Raw genomic sequence first — 17,017 nt, forward strand, 5'->3', positions numbered from 1 at the left:
AAGACAAATCACAAGTGAGTGTCTTTTAGCTGGCCTGGTGGGAAGGGACCTCACACTATTGAGTTCCCATTGTGCATGAAATTTGACTGAACCAGCCCCATCCCTAAGAAACTGTCAAGGGGGCATCACCACTGCATGGCAGGAGCCCGAGGTCCAGAAAGTCAAGGGCCAGGATCCCTTGTGAGGAATGCTCCAGCCGGACACTCTGTTTTAAGTTTCTTCCACTGATGCGCCGCTCACTATCTGACAGTTTTGGATGTCCCTTTTGTTTCTAGCAGCGAACCGCCGGCAGGCTGCGGAGTCTGTCGCCTCTTCAGCCGTCATGTCCTCCTCTAGGTCTCTCCGAGTCCACTTGGCTGCGGTTCCCTTCGCACCTGGCGGGCTGTGCGCTCTTCAGCGGCCTCCCCCCGGCAGCCATTCAGAGGAAGGGAGAAGGTTGAAGCTGAGCAATGGCCCGGAGCCCTTGCTGGGCACCGACCGGAAGCGGCGGCGAGTTCCCCGGGGCGGGGCTTTCTGCCACTTCCGGCCCTCCGTCTCTTCCGGGAGACCCGCGGACGCCGCTTCGGCGGCGGGAAGGAGGTACCCCTGCGCGGGAACGCTCGGCCAAGGTCTGAGCTGGCAGCTGCCTCCGGGAACGGCTGGTCTGGAGCGGCGCGGTGTGTGCTGGGCGCAACCCGAGGGCCAGATCCGGGCCTTGGAGGCCCGTCTTTCTTTGAACTGCTTTTCCTAAGGGGCTGGGGACCCCCGGGGTGTGTCTCAGGAAGTGAGAGACCAGGGGCACTAAGGAGTGGGCTCTGCTGACCTGGCCTGGAGTCTGGACACGACTAGGGAACCAGATGACGGTGCTGTGCTTCCGGGCGTGGACTGCACATGTGCGGCCCTGAGTCTCCGGGCGAGAGCCCGGCCGGGAGAGCGCGGGCTGTGGCGCAGGGCTGTGGCTGCGCATGTGCGCATCTGCGCGGAGGGGTGAGGCGGGGGAGCCCGTGAAGTGGGTGTGGCAGCTGCGGGTTGGGCTGCTGAGCTGCTGGAGCTGGAGAGCCGGTTTCTCCCACCAAGGGGTGTGGACAAAGGGGTCAGCTTTCACTGACCCTTTTCTGCTCCCTCTAACCTCACTCTATGTGGTGCTGCTCCAGGGAGGTATTTCCTAGATGGGGAGAGATGTGGATCTCCTAGTGAATTCTTACAGTAAAAAGCACAGAACTGGGTTTGGGATGGGGATGCCAGAGCTGCGGTGGCCTCAAGGCAGACCCTGGATTATGATGCAGATGGCCAAAGATTGGAATCCTGCCCAGGACAGCCCCCTTGAGAATACTAGGTCTGCCTTTGTCTCAGACCCACGGTTCTCCCAGAGCTCAGATGCCCAGGACTCTGTAGGACAAATGCCGGGTCCTTTATGATGTGGGGCCATGGAGTGGACAGTCAAGAATTCTTGAGAATTTGCATGAATTTTCAGTGCATAAAGGAGTTTTTTATTAAGCACGGGGAAAGGACCTGTTGGCAGAAAGCTGCACTGGGATTGCGAGGAGTGACTGATTATGTACTTTTTAGTTAGTGGGGTTTAAGGATAGCGTTAAGTCTCTAAGGAATTTGGAAGCAAGGCTTCCAGGACCTTGAGGGGCTAGCTGCTGTTATGATAAGGTTATTTACTACTGTCTAATAAAACATTAGTCATGAGACACTTCAGATGTGTCTTAGTGGGCCATATATTTGAAGGATGACTGCTAACATACCTTCTGGGTGTCAGGGGGTGAAGTTACAATAACCAGAGCAAAGCTATAGTGGTAAAACATTGAAGGAAGTCCTTGAGGGAGGTGTAGGAGTGTTGCAGTCTTTATGCCTAAAGAATCCTGCCTGGAGACTCTGAGACACAGCAAAGTCTGTCCTTTGCACCCTTTTCTGCCATCACCTCCCTCTGGCTAAGTACCTGAGGTGAGGGCAAGCATGGCCCAGGGGGGTGTAACTATTTTCCAACTGGATTCCAAGAAAGGCCTGATGGCTCAAGATTCCTTCTTTCCTTTATTGCCATTCTTTGTAACATTGTCCAGGAGGTGGACAGAATCGTTTTGCTTACCTAAAAATTAAGATTCTGGTGTTTGTTTTCTTTTTTTTTTTTTTTTAAGACTTTATTTATTTAGGAGAGAGTGAGAGAGAGCGGGGATGGGGGGGAGATAGTACTCAAAAGGACATACTGTATTTGCCGCTCACCTTCATTTTTCCTAGGAAAAATCACCTCGCCAGCTACAGTTCTTTTCCTTGCATCTACTGGATCACCAAAAGCTTGCATAGATATCATTCTGCTTATAGGAAAGGACATAGGCTGGGGTAAAACTATGCAGATGACAAACTAGGGACAACTCTTATGATTTCCAGGATACAAGTTCTGTTATTTGGACTATAATAGCATCAAAATGATAATGCCAAACATATAATGCAATTTACAATTCTTTTTTTTTTTTTAGATTTTATTTATTTAACAGAGAAAGAGAGAGAGAAAGTACAAGCAGGGAGGAGCGGCAGGCAGAGGGAGAGGGAGAAGCAGACTCCCCGCGGAGCAGGGAGCCCAACACGGGGCTCAGTCCCAGGACCCTGCAATCATGACCTGAGCCGAAGGCAGACACTTTACTGACTGAGCCACCCAGGCGCCCCTACAATTCTTTGAAAAGGATTATAAACGGCCACATTCTCTAGCCCAGATACATGTGGACTCTGGTGACTGTTGAAATTCTCAATCATACAATTACATTCACTTCTTGTATCAAAAGTCCCCAAGAGCTTTCTCAGGCTTCATGATTCTCTCAAAGGACCAACAGGATTCAGAAGAGCCATTATACCATAATTATGGTAAAAGGATAGATTAAAATAAGCAAAGGGAAATAGCACATAGGGTGAATGAAGCCTAGGAGAAATCAGGTGCAAACTTTCAGTTGTCCTCTCTCAGTAGTGACACAGACAGCACTCTCAGCCATGATGTATGACTACACATGTGAAGTGTTGACAATCAGAGCTCACCCGACCTTGGTCTCCAGGGTTTTTACTGGGGGTCAGTCATGTAGCCATGTAACATCCACATAACTGAGCTTAGCTACTTAACCTCCAGCTCCCTTCCTCAGAGGTCAAACTGGTACAGCATCATCTGTAGCCTCATGCATACAAAAGCAGGCATTCACTCTAAGTCACATTGTTAGCATAAACTACCCAAACTGATACAGTGTGGTCCGAGAATGTAGACTTACAAAACACTCTCATTAGGCAGAATGTTCCAAGGACTCAGAATTTATCTCCCAGGAGCTGGTCAAGGGCTAGTGTTTTCTTTGTAAAGTGCAGAATTTGAGTAACCAAAGCCTGCTGAATTAACATTCTACTCTACACTTCCTGACAGTGTCCAACCCAGTGCAAAGTCTGCTTTTGTGATGCCCTCCCCCAGATCAACTGAAATAAATCCACTTCCTGTAGGTTCTTTCAACTATGCAATTTCTGAGATGTTCCATTGTTCCTCATGCTAAGCAGTCACCCTATTGCAGGAATTTTGTTCAACTGCACGTGTTTCTCATGAGTTCTGGCTGGTGGGCATTGACCTAGCCAAGATACAAGTTTTTACCCTTACAAATGGATTAAGTTGTTTTAAAGGGGAAATTGCTTAACATTATAAGAATATGAAAATTCACATAAAAAAACTAAAATATGGGGATGCCTGGGTGGCTCAGTTGGTTTAGCGTCTGCCTTCGGCTCAGGTCATGATCCCAGAGTCCTGGAATCAAGTCTGCATCAGGCTCCTTGCTCAGTGGGAGGCCTGCTTCTCCCTCGCCCTCTTCCTGCCTCTCCCCCTTCTTGATCCCTCTCTCTCTCTCTCTCCCCCCCCGACAAATAAATAAATAATCCTTTTTAAAAAACCCAAAAAACTAAAATGTGTCTTAGGGCCTCAGAATGTATGTTTAAAAAGACAAATTTACAGTATTGTTTTGACAATCCATAATTGTATTGGAATACTGGAACATATCCTTTCAGTACAGGAAAGATAATGTTTTAAATATACAGAAAATATAAAATCAGTTTTACTAGGATTCTTCCAAGAATTAAGTACCAAAAAATTGTTTGACCACAGAGCACAAATTATTTTGCAAACATAAAAATTATAATTGAACACATATTATCATTTAGAGATCGCATTCAGCTGTAACAGAAAACTCCCACAATCTGCTTCGTGTATTTACAAGGTACCTATTTCTCATATAGAATTGTCCAGAAACAAAAAGTACAGGGTAAATGCAACCACTTGACAATGCAATGAGGAAACAAAGTCCTTTGTGTTTTCTGACACAATTATAAATTTCAGAAGTTCCTGTGGAGTCAGGTACACAGGGCCACTGGACATATTATAGGAAGATGTGTACAACACAAATCCAACCTAACACAAATATGGTAAAATTGGAGAAATGGAGTGTCAGGAAAGGTCACCAACCAAGAAACAAACAAATCAGTGGCCTGGGTGGATGTATTGGAGCTTGCAGGAAAGATCTAAATTATGGATATGTGAGAATGGAAGTGGATACATGACAGGAGAGCTATGGGAGATGCCTGTGGATGACACCAACTCTGATGAAGTCAAATAACTGATTTTTGGTTTGTAGACACTCCTGATTAATGGGCCCAGAAGGCAGGAAAATCTGCTGGAAACTGGTGCTCACCACGCTCTGATGCATACATTTTACTGTACAATAGTTCGCAAAACTAAGTATGACATGTTCATTTCTGCCTTTCTGATCTCATGCAAAGCTTGCCATCTTTACCATCTCTAATCTGGGACAATATGGGGAAAAGATTCTGGGAAATGTTCCCAGGCTTACCCACATTGATACATCACAATCTATCACAAAATAGCTACTCTAGCTTTTATCATAGTCAAAGCTCTGTATCCAATTCCCGCCAAGAGCTAAGGTGAGCAACAAAGAGGAAAGTAAGTCAGATGAAGGTGTCTTCATTCAACAGCTTTACACTGAGGAATCTCTGCCAGGAAATAAAATATTGTGTCCATTAACTAGAAGAAATGCCAAACATACATTTTTTTTTTTTAAATACAAAAGACTGAGAACCTCAAAAATACTGTTTTTCTTAGAAAGGAGAAAAGAGAGAATAGATGTCTGGTATATAAATCCCAGTATGTGCAAGAAACAAAATTCCAATGACACCAAAGTATCATTATCATAATAACCACATGCTTGGGCGCCTGGGTGGCTCAGTTGGTTAAGCAACTGCCTTCGGCTCAGGTCATGATCCTGGAGTCCCAGGATCGAGTCCCACATCAGGCTCCCTGCTGAGCAGGGAGTCTGCTTCTCCCTCTGACCCTCTTCCCTCTCGTGCTCTCTCTCTCTCTCTCAAATAAATAAATAAAATCTAAAAAGTAATAATAATAATAATAATAATAACCACATGCTTGAAACCTAATGAAAATTAGAAATAAAATGGATCTAAAATCCCAAAGATTACATATTTAAAAATAACTTCAAAAGATCTACTGGTCCAAAAGACTTATAGGATAAATAATTTCTATGTAAACAATTCATAATTAAAACACTGTATATCAAAAGGTATGTAACTTGGCTGACAGGGTATATAGTGGGTAAAATGGTGGCCCCCCCAAAAGATATGTCCACTCTGAATCTGTGAATGTGACTTTACTTGAAGAGTCCTTGCAGATGTAATAAGGATCTCAAGATGAGATCACCCTGGATTAGGGTGGGCACTGAATTCTATGACACATGTCCTTACAAAAAAAAAGGGATAAAGCAGGTAGAAATGGTGATGTTAAGACAGGGCAGAAATTGGAATGTCTGTAAGCCAAAGAACACTAAGTGTTGTGGTAGCCACCAGAAGCTTGTAAAGTGGCATGGATCAAGTTCCTCCTCAGAACCCTCAGAAGGAAATATATTTTATATATACATATATATATATTTTTTAAGATTTTATTTGACAGACAGGGAGAGGGGGAACACAAGCAGGGGGAGTGGGAGAGGGAGAAGCAGGCTTCCTGTCAAGCAGGGAGCCCGATGTGGGGCTTGATCCCAGGACCCTGGAACCATGACCTGAGGCAAAGGCAGACGTTTAACGACTGAGCCACCCAGGTGCCTGTGTGTGTGTGTATGTGTGTATATATATATATACACATATATATATATACACATATATATATATTTTTTTAAATAGAGCATGAGCGGGAGGAGGGGTAGGGAAACAGAGGGAGAGGGAGAGAATCTTAAGGAATCTTAAGCAGGCTCCATGCCCAGCATGGAGCTCCACATGGGGCTCAATCTCACAACTCTTGAGATCATGACCTGAGCCAAAATCAAGAGTCGGACGCTTAACCAACTTAGCCACCCAGGAGCCCCAGAAGGAACCAATCTTAATGACACCTTGATTTCCAACTTCTAGCCTCCAGATCTGAAAGAGAATAAATTTCTGTTTCTTTATCAACTTTGTGGCAATTTGTTGGGGCTGCCTTGGCAAAGTAATACTTAAAGGAGTATTTATCTCCTAAATGTATTTCTCAGAAAGAATTGTAAATAATGTGTGGCACCTGGGTGGTTCAGTCGATTAAGTGTCTGCCTTCGGCTCAGGTCATGATCCCAGGGTCCTGGGATCGAGCCCCGCATCGGGCTCCCTGCTCAGCGGGGAGCCTGCTTCTCCCTCTCCTGCTCCCCCTTCTTGTGCTTTCTCTCTCTCTGTCAAATATATAAAATCTTTAAAAAAAATTGTAAATAATGTGATAGGAGCCTATTTTAAGAATAAGGCACTAATAAAGCCAACAATATAAGATGCTTATAAAAATTTTCTAATAGTATGCAATTTTTTGTACACAATAAGTGATACTAATTTACATGGTTTTGCCACATTTACTGACATAGGGTTTCCCTCCTGTGGGAGTTCCTGTCTTTTTTTTTTAAGGATAGGGGATTACAGAAGTCTTTCCCACACTGCTTACATTTAGAGTTTCTCCCCACTGTGATTTCTCACATGTCTTTGTAGGGATGAGAGTCTACTGAAGACTTTACCACATTCCTTACACTTACAGGGTTTCTCTCTACTATGAGTTCTCAAATGTCCTCGAAATGATGATGACCAACTGAAAGCTTTCCCACATTGCTTACATATATAGGGTTTCTCTCCAGTGTGAATTCTCACATGTGTTCTAAAGTATGAGAGACTGCTGAAGGCTTTCCCACATTCATTACATGCATACGGTTTTTCTCCTGTGTGAGTTCGCAAATGTCCCTTAAAGGATGAGGGGGAACTGAAGGATTTCTGGCACTGTTTACATTCATAAGGCTTTTCTCCAGAGTGTGTTCTCATGTGAATCCTAAGGTCAGAGGGCCAACTGTAGGCCTTCCCACATTCCACACATTTATAGGCTTTCTCTCCAGTGTGCATTCTTGCATGTATGATCAAGTAAAAAGAATGAAGAAAGGCTTTCCCACATTCCTTACATTCATAGGCTTTCTCTGCGCTGTGAACCTTCGCATGTTTTCTAAGAGACGAGGGAGAAGAGAAGGATTTCTCACATTCTCTACAGGCATAGAGTTTCTCAACAGTATGAGTCTCCCTATGTGTCCAGAGGTTTGAGGGAGATCTGAAGGTTTTCCCACACTTTTCACATTCATAAGGCTTCTCTCCAGTGTGGATTCTTATATGGACCCTAAGTTTGGAGAAGTATATAAAGGCTTTTCCACATTCTTCACATGTATAGGGTTTCTCTTCACTGTGAGCTCTTATGTGTGCTCTAAATGATGAGTAACAAATAAAAGTTCTCCCACATTCCCTACATTGATGGGGTTTCTGTCCATGTTGAGATGATGTTATGGGACTCTTTAGGGGTGTAGTATCCATGATGGCTTTTTCAAACTTAATGTATTCACAGGAATTTACTCCAGTAGGAAGTCTCTTATGCACAATAAAATTTGAAATCGGATTGGTTTCTCCACATTGATTACTTCCATTATTTTCTGAGGGTATCCCCACCACATGACACCTGTTAAAAATAGGCATCATGTTACCAATGATTAGCTAACAATTCATTGATGGCTTTTAATGATTAATAGGATTACATTTTTACCATTTACAGTGAATGTGTACATTTTCTGCCCTGTCAGAACTGTTCTAAAGTGGTATATAAGCTGAATGCTCTGACTGAGGGCTCAATCCCTTGTACCATTTCAGTGTTTTTTACATACTGGATTTTGTTTCCTGATAGCTGTTTACAGTGGAACTGTCTCAAATAATCAACATGTGCACCACTTTTATAAAATTGGTAAAAATGCTCTGAATACCTAACATCTGATGTATACCTACATATGTACACACAGACACATACATTACTATCATGGCATACTCAGACTCTCTCCTGAGACCTGGTTTCTCTCAAGTCTATGCCACTCACCTCGTACATGTCCCCTCGTTCTTGTGCTGATGTTCAATGCCAGGGCATTTCCAGTTTTCACCTACAATGAAGAACCAGGAATATTTCTTCTGAATCTTACTATATTCCATTCATGTCATATTTCTTCCCTAAACATATGCTATAGAGGATTCGACCTACTGATTTTCAGTGTCATAATATGAAAAATAGCAACAAAATTTACTTACTTTCTTTGGAAAGAACTGGTGAGATGAAGGCAAAAAAAATAAATTGGAAACATTCATTTCTTTTCAAATAGTGATCCAAAAATTAAACAAATATTATAAGGAAGAATGTACTTTTGAGCAAAAAAACACAACAAACTTTGAAGAGTTTTGTCTATGTCAGGACATTGACAACAATAAGGACAAGAGGCCAAAATGGTGGGCAATTTACTGGAAATGCTTCCATGAAGATTGAGACTTATGGTGACATAAATGCCCTATTGTCAGAAAAGCAACATGGGAAGGAATTGGACAAAATGCACATGCTCAATAATAACTTTAAAAGAGAAAATATGGAAGGTTTTTCAGTGTGAACAAGGACCTTTGTGAGGATGGATGAAAAGTAAAAAAAAAAAGACACTAAGGTATTGACAAAATTCAACTTCCTCAGGAAGAAGAGTAATTTTTTTTATTAATATTTCCAATTGTAATGCTTGTTCCTCTTAAGGCACAGAGTTATAATCCTTACAGAGGCTAAAAGCATTTAAGAGAGAAAGTAGCGGTTCAAATATGTACAGTAGAAAGTTATTAGACTATATGCTCTAGTACTGTGACCATGTCTGTCTTCCTTAGCAATTAATTCCCATTGTTCAGCTCAAGTTTTGGAACGAGCTCAATAGCTTGCAGGTAAGTGAAGGGGTGGAGCCATGCTTACCCAGTGAGGCCAGGTTCCTGCAGGTCTCCAGCATCACATCTCTGTAGAGCCTCCTCTGACCACGATCCAGCAAAGCCCACTCCTCCGGGGTGAAGTCCACAACCACATCCTCAAAAACCACTGAGTCCTGAAACATCCCACAAATTCTGGTTCAACAAGGTACCATTCACCACCAGTGTGTTCCCCTAACTGGGGAACCAGGACTTGATTCACAGCAAGCTGACACATAGTTCTGTGGCCCCCCATCTACTCTTGGGCTTTGTCATCCTATCTCCTCCCCTGTATTAAACACTCACATCCTCAGGGATGCCAGCTGGCCTTATAGATTTAACAGCATCTCTAATGATTTCATCCTGCCACAGTTTGTGACTATTTTCACTCTTTCCCTCCATCCGAAGGGTCCAGAACAGTCCACAATATATTGGAGATATGAAAGAAATACTATACAAATAAAACAAGGACTTCCTCTTTAAAAACATCAGTTCCTGTGATGAAAAGGATTTCTTCTCTTTCTTCACTGTCCACTACAGGCCTCAGCACATGAAGCCAACGTTGGACCTAGATGAGGTTTTAACGAATGAAAACATGTTGAGGGTCTGAGAGCATTTCCTGCTTTTCTGCTCACCAACAATTTGATTCTTAAGGGGCCTGCTTATGCCCAACCTTCAACCCAGGCCCTGAGATAGATATATTTCCTTGAACTCCAATGCACTATAAACTGGCAGGTCCATCTAGTGGAATAATATTCTTTATGAGAGGCATTACTATTTACTTATCTGTCGCCTGTTTTTCTATGAAACAGCAATCCTTCCCTTCCTACGTTCTCTCTAGGAGACAGGCAGTGTACTGACAAACTGGAGCTAGGCAGGAGTTCAGACCTCACCACAGGGCCTGCATTCATGGTGTGGGTGCTGACAACCACCAGTTCTGGGTGATGGCTCTTCCTCAACACACAGACTGACATCCCAAGATGCCAGAACAGCCTTGTCTGTCCCAGAAAAGTGTGCCCTGGTTCTTTCTGCCTGTGAAGAAGCAGTTATGAGTTCCATGTAGAAGTGAATTAAGTGAAGTCCGGAAGGGTTTGCCTGTGAATTTGCTGAGATCATAAAATTCATAAAGGATCAGGCAGCACCTTCCTCCAGAAATTTGTTCCCACTGTCTGAAAATCCAGAGGCACGGATTTATACACCAGCCTCTTGGGTCTCTACACACAATAAGCATTCCACACCCTTTGGCATGCAGACAAGCATAACTGCCCAGCCCCTGAACATGGATTCCACTGGCCTGCAGGATCCCCAGGAAGCCTGGCCTTTGAGAAAGTGCATCATTTCACTGGCTTCCGCGTGCAGAGGTGTGAATATAGGCTACCTCACTGCCATACAGGGGCTGCAATTTGCCTGAATAATAAACAGCAGCACAACTAGAAGCCTCCAGAATGGGAACACACTTCTTGTGAGGTCAGTAAGTAAAGCTGCACTGGGTCTCCTAGTTTCTCAGTACACTACTGTCTAATGTCTCACAACAAATTTTCATCCACAGACAAATTCAATCAACTCTTCCACTGCTGTGTGTCAGGTGATATTTTAAAGCCACCAAAGCCCACAACAGCCTCAAGTCAATCTTAACAATACAGTGTACTACTGAGCATCCCTGATGTGTGAAATACTTTACACAGAGATTTCCAACCATTAGCTTATTTGTTTCTCATAAAAATCTCCCAAGTAGATATTATAATCAGTATATAACAGGGGAAAGCTAAAAGGACAGTCAAGAACACACTCAATGTTACCCAATTTGAATGCTGTAAGTCGGCTTGCCTTCAAAGCCTAAAGTCCTAGTAGTTGCATTTCTGGACATACATACACCTTACGATAATATGATTATGGCTGTTACTCAACATGAGTAACGACCTAGAGCGGGGGTCAGAAAGCTGTATACAAAGGTCAGATAGTACATCATTTAGGCTTTTCCAGCCATGTGGTTTCTGTTGCAACATGCTCAGCTATGCCTTTGTTTAGGTGGTAATTCCTACTACATGCAGCTACAAAGGTAAAGTGCTTTTAAAAAAGAGGAAAATTCTGGGTGCCTGGGTGGCTCAGTTGGTTGAGCAACTGCCTTCAGCTCAGGTCATGATCCTGGAGTCCCCGGATCAAGTCCCACATCAGGCTCCCTGCTCAGCAGGGAGTCTGCTTCTCCCTCTGACCCTCCCCCCTCTCATGTCCTCTCTCTCTCCTCTCATCCTCTCTCTCAAATAAATAAATAAAATCTTAAAAAAAAAAAAAAAGGAAAATTCTGAACCACTTGTGTCTTAAATTCTCATGGGGGAGGAAAATAAGGAAATCTGCTATAATCTAGGTGAAGGGTAACTGCTGTAAATAAAATACAGACAGTGAAGGCATATGGAATGAGAAGGTGAGCGAGTCAAACTGGGACAGGGTAAAATCAAAACAGTAAAAGATCAACAGATCCATAAATCCAGAAAACAAACTCATGGATGCCAGAGGGGAAGGGGGTAGGAAGATGGGTGAAGAGGAGTGGGAGGTACAGGCTTCTAGAATAACTCATGGGGTCAGAAGGTACAGCATGGAAATATCGTCACTGGTATTGTAATAGCTTCATATGGTGACAGATGGTGGCTACACTTGTGAACATAACATAATGCATAGCACAGCATATAGACTTGTGGAATCACTATGTGGTAACCTCAAATTAATGTAATGTGTGTCAACTATACTTAAAAAAAAAAAAAACCCATGGGGCGCCTGGGTGGCTCAGTCAGTTAAATGTCTGCCTTCAGCTCAGGTCGTGATCTCCAGATCCTGGGATTGAGCCCCACGTCAGGCTCTCTGCTCAGCAGGGAGTCTGCCTCTCTCTCTCCCTATGCCCCTCCCCCCTGCTTGTTCTCTCTCTCAAATAAATAAATAAATAAAATTTTTTAAAAACAACAACAACGGGTGCCTGGGTGGCTCAGTCAGTGAAGTGTCTGCCTTCAGCTCAGGTCGTGATCCTGGGGTCCTGGGATCGGGCCCCACACTGGGCTCCCTGCTCAGAGGGGAGTCTGTTTCCTCTGCCTCCCCGCCTTGTGCTCTCTCTGTTCACTCACTCTCTCTCTCAAATAAATAAGTAAAAACCTTTAAAAACAACAACAACAACAACAACACAAAACAAAACAAAAACCCAAACAATAACCATCTAAGTAACACTAAAAATTGAGACCTTGACTTGACTGTTGTTGTTTTTTGGCTTGATTTGTTTTTAAATACCACTGCATTTTTCAACTCTAAGAATTAGAAACTGAATGTCACAATTTCACAAAGTCTCAGGAAAGATTTCAAGTGCTGGTCAACTTCACCATGTCCCAATGGAGAGACACTGGAATCAAATAAGTCTGGTCCAGGGGGCACTGGAATCAAAGTGCCCTGAGCCAAGAGCAGAAAGATCATCTGTATCAATGGGCTACAAATGAGCTGAAGGGTTTGAAAAAAGAGCAGCTGCATAAAAGAAGAAAGAGTAGAAAGAAATGTCCAGGGCAAAATTAAAGATATAAAAAGAAGGCTGAAGATCTATCTCCTGAGGTGCTAGGGTCGCTGTGTGGGTGGGTTTCGGTGGCAAGCTCCTTTGGTGGGTGGCTTGCACTCACTAGGGCAGCACCTCAGGGACGATGGTGGAAGGAGATAATCGCAACACCATCCAGCTGGCTGCAGAGACTCCAAGTCTGGAAGAGCAGCTGCAGGGATGATGCTGATTGCTGATAAAGTCCTCAGATGGGAAAGAGCCTGGTTTTCACCTGCCATCATGGGTGTGGTTTCTTTGGTGTTTCTCTATCTAATATCTAGAACCATCTGTTCTGTCCGGTGTTTCCTGTTTTGTTATGTTTTTGTGCTTGGCTGACTACCTTGTTCCCATTCTCGCTCCTAGAATTTTTGGCTCCAATAAATGGACCCTGAGCAACAGCAAAGATTCCATGAAATTTGTAGCAATCTGGTAAAAACTCGACGCAGAGGGGCGCCTGGGTGGCTCAGCTGGTTAAGCGACTGCCTTCAGCTCAGGTCATGATCTCAGGGTCCTGGGATCAAGCCCCGCATCAGGCTCCCCGCTCAGCGGGAAGCCTGCTTCTCGCTTTCCCACTTCCCCTGCTTATGTTCCCTCTCTCGCTGTCTCTCTCTGTCAAATAAATAAATAAAATCTTTAAAAAAAAAAAAAAACGACGCAGAGCTGTGGGCTGGTGGAAACGCCTCTACACTAAAGGAAGAAAAGCCTAAAATGTACTTCATGACCATGATTGTTTCTCTTGCTGCGGTTGCTTGGGTGGGACAGCAAGTCCACAGCCTGCTGCTCACCTATCTGATAGTGACTTTCTTACTGTTGCTTCCTGGATTAAACCAGCATGGAATCATTTTGAAGAGGAAAAATTTAAAAAGCTGGAATCCGAAATATATATATACACACATTACTACCCTAAATAGAGTAATGAATAATGTGCATAATAAATCAAAACCAAGCTGCAAACTCATTTTATTTCAGGAATGCAAGAATGTCTAAAAATTGATCCATCAATTAGTACATTTTACTCCATTAATAGAAAATATAGAAAAATCAAAATTCATGTCCTTACATCTTAAGCAATGAGCGATATATTACTATTATTAATATATAGCAACATTTAATACCCTGGAACTAGAAGGACATGGCTAATTGTGAAAGATGGTGCATGAAAACACCTACTGCAATGTTGAGTGAAAAATTTGAAGTAGTAAAAACAGTTCCCTTGTCAAGAAGGCAAGACACACAGTGTTCCTTATTGTACACTGAACTGGATGGAAGCCCTGGTGAATCAGTAAAGAACAAGAAATGAAAGGCAAAATGATAGGAGAAGAAAAAGATTGAACTATCATTATGTGCAGATAAGATACTGCATATAAATATTCAAATAATTTACAGATGGTTAGTAATTAAAATCTCTACCTGCACTTCACAGGGACACCGGTTAAACGAATAATGCTCAAACATGAATTTACTTCTATGTACCAGTAACAGTATTTTAAAAGATACCATTTAAATCAGCACCAATACTGGATGCCTAGTAATAAACCCAACAGAGGTTTGCTTTTCAATCCAAACAGAGACATACCAAGTCCATGGATCGGAAAGCTCAATTCGGTAAGGATGTAAATCCGACCTCGAATTCATCTACAGATTCGATGCGATCCCGACTCATTCTCTGTCCTTGAACTTCAAGTGCTGACCCTAATCCTAGCTTTCCACATGGGAGAAACTCAGTCCGCGGGCACCGGAATCCATCCACCTCATGAAACGTCCCTTGGGTACGCAGTGTGCCAGACCCTCTCTCCGTGTAAGGGACCTGCCAGGGCGCCGGGACCCCACCCCCCGGCCGGGGGCGGACACACCCGGGACCGCGGAGCCTCGGGCCGCCTCCAGCCGGTTCGAGCCAGCCCCTCCGGATCCCGGCCGGGCCCCGCACACTCACCATCTCGCGGCCCCGATCCAGGCTCCCGGGCGCCCTGCCCGCGCCTCGGCGGCTCGGGCGGGTGAGAGCGGCGTGCACCGGACAGCCGGGGCCGCGCGGGGCAGGTGCTCAGGGGCCCGCGGCGCGCGAGGAGCGACGTCCCACGCGGGCGCGATTGGACAGTGCTGATTGGACAGTGCTCCGGGCGCTCCCTCTCCCGCGGCTCCGGATTCGACACTGCCCCTCGTCGCAGCGCCTCTGATTGGGCAATTTTCCCGTCTGCACCGCCCCGCAGTCTGAGTGACGGGCGGGGTGGAGGTCACGTGGCCGAGCTGGGCGGAAACGCTGTTCTGGCCCTCGGCTCTTTCCCTGCCTGGACTCCTCCCCGGGGTCCGCGCTCGGAACCGACACCGCTCGCCCCGCTTTGCGCCCGGCGTCTGTCCGCAGGGCGGCGCCCCGCCTGCGTCTTCCTCCTGGGCCGGGAGGTCCTGACTCGGTGTCCTCGCGGAGCGCCCGCTGCCCGGAGTGGGACAGGACGGGAGGGCTCGGGGTCTCCGGAGTCAGGGGTCGGCCCCGCGGCCTTGGGGGCCGCCATCTCCGGAGTCAGGGGTCGGCCCCGCGGCCTTGGGGGCCGCCATCTCCGGAGTCAGGGGTCGCCCCGCGGCCTTGGGGGCCGCCACCACTAGTATACCAGCGCCTACCCTGAAAACTGGTTTCAGGGCCGAATTGTCGGGGGAAACAGTTGTGCTAGTTTGATCTCGAAATCTGTTGGTTTTTATTTTTTTATTTTTTATTTATTTTTAAAGATTTATGTTTTTGTCAGAGAGAGAGCACAAGCAGGGGGAGCAGCAGAGGGAGAAGCAGACTCCCCGCTGAGCAGGGAGCCCGATGCGGGGCTCGATCCCAGGACCCCGGGATCCTGACCTGAGTGGAAGGCAGACGCTTAACCGACTGAGCCACCCAGGCGCCCCAAAATCTGTTGGTTTTTAAAAATTTGTATTAACTACACTTAAAACATCTGAATCTGATGTGCTGCTTTAAGATTTCATTTCTGTCGTTTTAATATGTGATCAGGGTTTTTCCTGCCAATGTTCCATTTATATTCTTTGTCCTTCCCTCGGTGGCTTTGTGGACAGTCTGGGTAGCGGCACCTCGGTTCCCAAGCCTCTGCATCCATAGGGATGATCAATATAAACGATAGGACTGAAGCAGGTGTGGGGGTTAGAGGTGATAGCTTTGCTTTCTTGAGGAAACTAAAGAGTTTTCAAACAACTATAAAACTGTTAGAACTGGGGCGCCTGGGTGGCTCAGTCGGTTAAGCGTCTGCCTTCGGCTCAGGTCATGATCCCAGGATCCTGGGATCGAGCCCCACATCCGGCTCCTGGCTCAGCGGGGAGCCTGCTTCTCCCTCTCCCTCTCCCTCTGCCTCTACCCCTGCTCATGCTCTGTCCCTCTTTCTCTCTCTCTCTGTATCTCTGTGTCTCAAATGAATAAATTTTTTTTTAAAAATTAAAAAGTTAATTCTTTAAAAAAAAAACTGTTAGAACTGATGAAAGAGTCAATTTAGTAGGGATGTCTGGGTGGCTCAGTTGGTGAAGCGTCTGTCCTCTGCTCGGGTCATGATCCGGGGGTCCTGGGACTGAGTCCCATATTGGGCTCCTTGCTCGGCAGGGAGGCTGCTTCTCCCTCTGCCCCTCCCCCTGCTCGTGGTCTCTCTCTCTCTCACTCTCTCAAATAAATAAATAAAATTTTAAAAAGTCAATTTAGTAGATAATGTTAAATATTTACAATAGATGATGTATTATTGGACTAAAATTGCATTTTCCTGATATATACACGCATATGTATGTATGTATAAAATATTGAGAAACAGGCTTAACCACGTGCAGGATCTGTGTAAGAACAATTACAAGTGTTTCCCGATGAAGTGACAGAGGTGTCATTTTCATGATACATAAGCAACTTTGTGGGATTGAAGACTTCTCAATGCAAAGATGCACATCTCTCTAAACACAGCCATAAAATTTAGAGAAATTTCCAATGAAATTTTCATCAGGAACTTCCCTGTGCCTCATAATAAAATAATTCTAAAAGAATCTCTGAAAAGTGTGGGAACCTGGGTGGCTCAGTCGGTTAAGCCTCTGCCTTTGGCTCAGGTCATGATCCTGGGGTCCTGGGATCAAGTCCTGCACCTGCTTCTCCCTCTCCCTCTGCCCCTCCCCCTG

General features: G+C 44.9%; 1 protein-coding gene across 1 annotated transcript; it reads right to left on the reverse strand.

Annotated features, from left to right (window-relative positions):
• Positions 1-6,716: 6,716 nt before the first annotated feature.
• Positions 6,717-14,795, reverse strand: LOC116625690 (zinc finger protein 77-like). Its single transcript, XM_032394466.1, has 4 exons — positions 14,457-14,795; positions 9,326-9,452; positions 8,429-8,489; positions 6,717-8,020 (listed from the first exon to the last, which is right to left on the reverse strand). The coding sequence occupies exons 1-4, from the start codon at positions 14,463-14,465 to the stop codon at positions 6,979-6,981; spliced, it is 1,239 nt and encodes a 412-aa protein (XP_032250357.1). The 5' UTR covers positions 14,466-14,795; the 3' UTR covers positions 6,717-6,978.
• Positions 14,796-17,017: the final 2,222 nt, after the last annotated feature.

The sequence above is a fragment of the Phoca vitulina genome, unplaced genomic scaffold, assembly GCF_004348235.1.
Source record: "Phoca vitulina isolate PV1807 unplaced genomic scaffold, GSC_HSeal_1.0 scaffold81, whole genome shotgun sequence".
Classification (NCBI taxonomy): domain Eukaryota; kingdom Metazoa; phylum Chordata; class Mammalia; order Carnivora; family Phocidae; genus Phoca; species Phoca vitulina.